Source organism: Athene cunicularia, assembly GCF_003259725.1.
Source record: "Athene cunicularia isolate RWA chromosome 28 unlocalized genomic scaffold, athCun1 chr28_part2, whole genome shotgun sequence".
Taxonomy (NCBI): Eukaryota; Metazoa; Chordata; class Aves; order Strigiformes; family Strigidae; genus Athene; species Athene cunicularia.
The window spans coordinates 1,539,104-1,542,477 of NW_020799140.1; the positions used below are offsets into that span (position 1 = coordinate 1,539,104).

Genomic DNA, 3,374 nt, shown 5'->3' on the forward strand with positions numbered 1-3,374 from the left:
TTTTTTTTTTTTTTTTTCTTTTCTTTTCTCCCATAATGATAACTCTGGCCATCATCCTCCAGGCCTGTCCGTGGGAAAGCTTATACAAATGTTGCCTCCATCTGCAAATTCACACTGGACCCCTCCTCACGGACTTTACAAAAGCAAGAGGTGTATGAGGAGCTGAAGCGCCTGACGCACGGGTTCACCAAGCTGGGCCCCAGCTATGAGCTGGAAGAGCAGAGTCTGGTTGTTGAAGGTGAGAGCTCCTGTGGTGACTTTGTGGGAATGACATTATTAGCTCTGTTTTAATCACCTCCAGAGCGGTCTCTTTCTCATCTGTCCCACCCTTTATTTCCAGGTTACTCTCCACTCAAGCCAGATGAACAGGAGTCTGAAAGATCTGGTAAGTGCTTTTGGGGATGGGTTGACCCTACAGCCATTGAATACTTGAATTAGCATCACATACCTTGAAACGGAAACTAGACCCATGCAAGAGCGCAGACATCTAGGACTCTTGGTAGGCTGGCAGCAAGCAGCAGTTACCATCAGTGCCAGCCAGCCGGAGGAAAATGGATGTGGACAGGCAAAAGCAAAACAATTTGGGAAGATGTTTTGGAGCTCTGACACCAGTAAATTTTGATAACTGCAGTATTTATAAAAAAAAATCCAGATATGGTGTTGTGGACACAGCCATAACCCCAGAACTAATGGTAAACAGGGGAAAAAAAAAAAAAAAAAAAAAAAAAGTATTGTGAACTGTTGCTTTTCCATCCACCACAAACATGGTGGCAAAATTAACTACGGCTTTTGCTGACACCTTTAGCCCTGTGCCCTTCCCCAAAAGGGTCCGTCCAGCAGCTAAGAGGGAACTTTGTTTCTCAGAACCCACCCCTGAAACCATCTGAGGGGTCTGACACTCACTGAGGTGACATTTACAGTTGTAGATCCTCAGACCCTCGCTCCATTTTACCGAAGTTGCTGTACATCCCACACACCTCGACGTTGCTGGCGCATGTTTTGCCCTGCAGCCAGGAAAGAGCCTTTCAGCAATTTTGCCTCCGCTATGCGCTGTATGAACTTTGTCAGGACAAGATCTCCCTCTCTGAGTCTCAGGAGTCCGACAAACTGATGTGCTCTTATTTTGCCTTTGCAGAGCTTCAGTTCTGGGCTATCATCCTCATCTGTGTTTTTACCCTGCTTGGCTTCATTCTCCTCCTCTTGTTATGCTTCCTGGTAAGTGGCCCCTTTGCTCTCCTGCCTCTTGACTCCGGCAGCGCCCAGCCACCTGGGGGTTGCAGGAGAGGCACTCAGACACATCCACAAGAAGCCCAGTGGTAGCGGTACCAGACACGCGTGGTAACAGCAAATGTCATGCCAGATCCCCCTTCAGTTACTGCCGGCTCTGTCAAAGGCTTGCGCACAGGAGCATGGGGAAGGGTATTTACACTCAGCTAAGCAGATTTCTAGGAGAGGAAGCGGTAGATCATGGATGAGAGTCCTTTGCAGAGAGAAAAAACATAAAACCAAAGGCAAACACCGAGGTGACAAGCAGTTTGAAGCTTTTCTTAAATCTCTTCCCCGTTCAAATGTCTGCACAACGATCAGGTTGTGATGAGGGAGCGCAGAAGATGACGTTTATATAACCTGAAGGAATCACATCCAGAATTTTGTATTTAATGCTTTTAGCACACAGACTGTCTCAGCCTCGCGGGGCTGTTCTCCAGCTGCGTAGCCTTTGCAAGAAGAGAGCGGATCCTGTTCTGATCTCGGGTGTTGATTTGACAGGGGACACCATTTTAATCGCAGTGTTTCGAAAGCAGCTGTGTTTGCTTTGGATCAGCTAGAAAAGAACAGCTAAATCTCCAGAGAGCATCGATTACTGTCCTTAGAGGTTCAGGAGCAAAATTACAGGCAGACGGATTTCGAAGAGGAAAAACCTCAGATTCAAAACTGGGGGTTGCGCTAGGGTCTGCCTAGGCAGCTTTAGTCCCTCCATCCCCACCTGGCAACGTTGTCTGGGGGCATCTCATGAAGGGAAAAGTGCAGACTTTTTTTTTTTTTTATTATTATTAACATTGTTCTTTTCCCACCAGATTGTCCTTCGCCTAAGAAGAAAGTCACATCTATACCAGGTTCAACAAGGCCTGTACGGGATGTACTTCCCACATCTGAACACAAGAAAAGTGCATTAACGTAACAGATGAAGTCTGTCTTCACAGACCTCTTTGTCCATTGATGAAGGAAAAAATATTTATGACCACTAGAAAAATGTTTCTTTAATAAATTATGTTTAGCATTTTCCCTTGTCTTGAGGCAAATCTTTGCACTATTGCCACAGTTATTTTCATACTATGGGAACCTGCCAGTAATGCAGATCTTGAGGAAAATATTTTTTTAAGCGCTGCAGTATTTTATACAAATATTACGCAACCAACAGAAAGTAAAGACTACCAGGAACTTCAGTTTGCAAGGCCCTTCAGTGTTAATGTCAGTTTTCTGAAAAAGGCTTAACGTTATACTAATTTATAGATTTTTTTTTTTGAGGACTGACTATTGTAAACGTAGAAACTTCATCTAGATTTTAGCTTGTTCCCATTTTTTTTTTTTAACGTGTAAATATCTGAAATGGATTAAAACATTTTATATATCTAAAATTATGTCAAGAGATTATGTAAAGATGCATTGTTAAATCTGAGCGTGATACAGTCATACTGTGTTTTTTGAGACTGATACTGATTTCAGTTGAATAAATGCCATGGGTTTTTGCCATGAAACAGTATTTCCTCTGTAGCGGCACTTTTCATGCCAAGTCGGAAACTACTTTTGCCCTGCTGAAGTCCCTGAGCTTTAGCTCCTCGGTTGTCTCGGGCATCCCATGGTCTGCTGTTACAGAGATCAGGACATTTACTGCCCCTCTAGACCTCCTGAGCCAGGCAGACTTGGCAGAGAGAACCCGTTACAAGCCTCAGTTTTCTGCGGAGCGCAGGAGATGGTGCCGATCTTTAAGAGATTCTTTGATACTATCATTAGATAAACTCTCTGCCAAAAGTGAAAGCACGAGAATTAGAACTAATGAAACCATGATTAGTCATTAATCCTTCCACTGCAGGCAATGTTTCCACACAATCAAACTGCCTTTTAACTTTCAAAGTAAAGCTCCTCAATGGCAGGTTGGACCAGTTCGTTCCCCCAGGTCAGGTTCCTCTGCGCAGAGTGGAGTTTCCTACGCAGAGGATTAGAAACCTGTTTGCTCGATCAAACAAAGGTTTTCAAGCACCCAATATTATGTCAGTGACATCAGATTAAAAGCTTTCAAAGCTGCTTCCAAAAGACCTTTGCAAGTTTCTGTGCCACCCAGCGTGCTCTGGCTGCAACAGCCATCGCAGACAGAA

At 44.2% G+C, this 3,374-nt stretch overlaps 1 protein-coding gene across 1 annotated transcript in view; it reads left to right on the forward strand.

Annotated features, from left to right (window-relative positions):
• Positions 1-2,274, forward strand: part of LOC113489451 (mucin-16-like) — a 10,823-nt gene extending 8,549 nt beyond the window's left edge. The window contains exons 20-23 of the mRNA XM_026865154.1: positions 63-238; positions 341-385; positions 1,136-1,215; positions 2,076-2,274. Of these exons, the coding sequence (XP_026720955.1) occupies positions 63-238; positions 341-385; positions 1,136-1,215; positions 2,076-2,174 (400 nt within the window). The 3' untranslated portion in view covers positions 2,175-2,274. The remainder of the gene's footprint in view (positions 1-62; positions 239-340; positions 386-1,135; positions 1,216-2,075) is intronic.
• Positions 2,275-3,374: the final 1,100 nt, after the last annotated feature.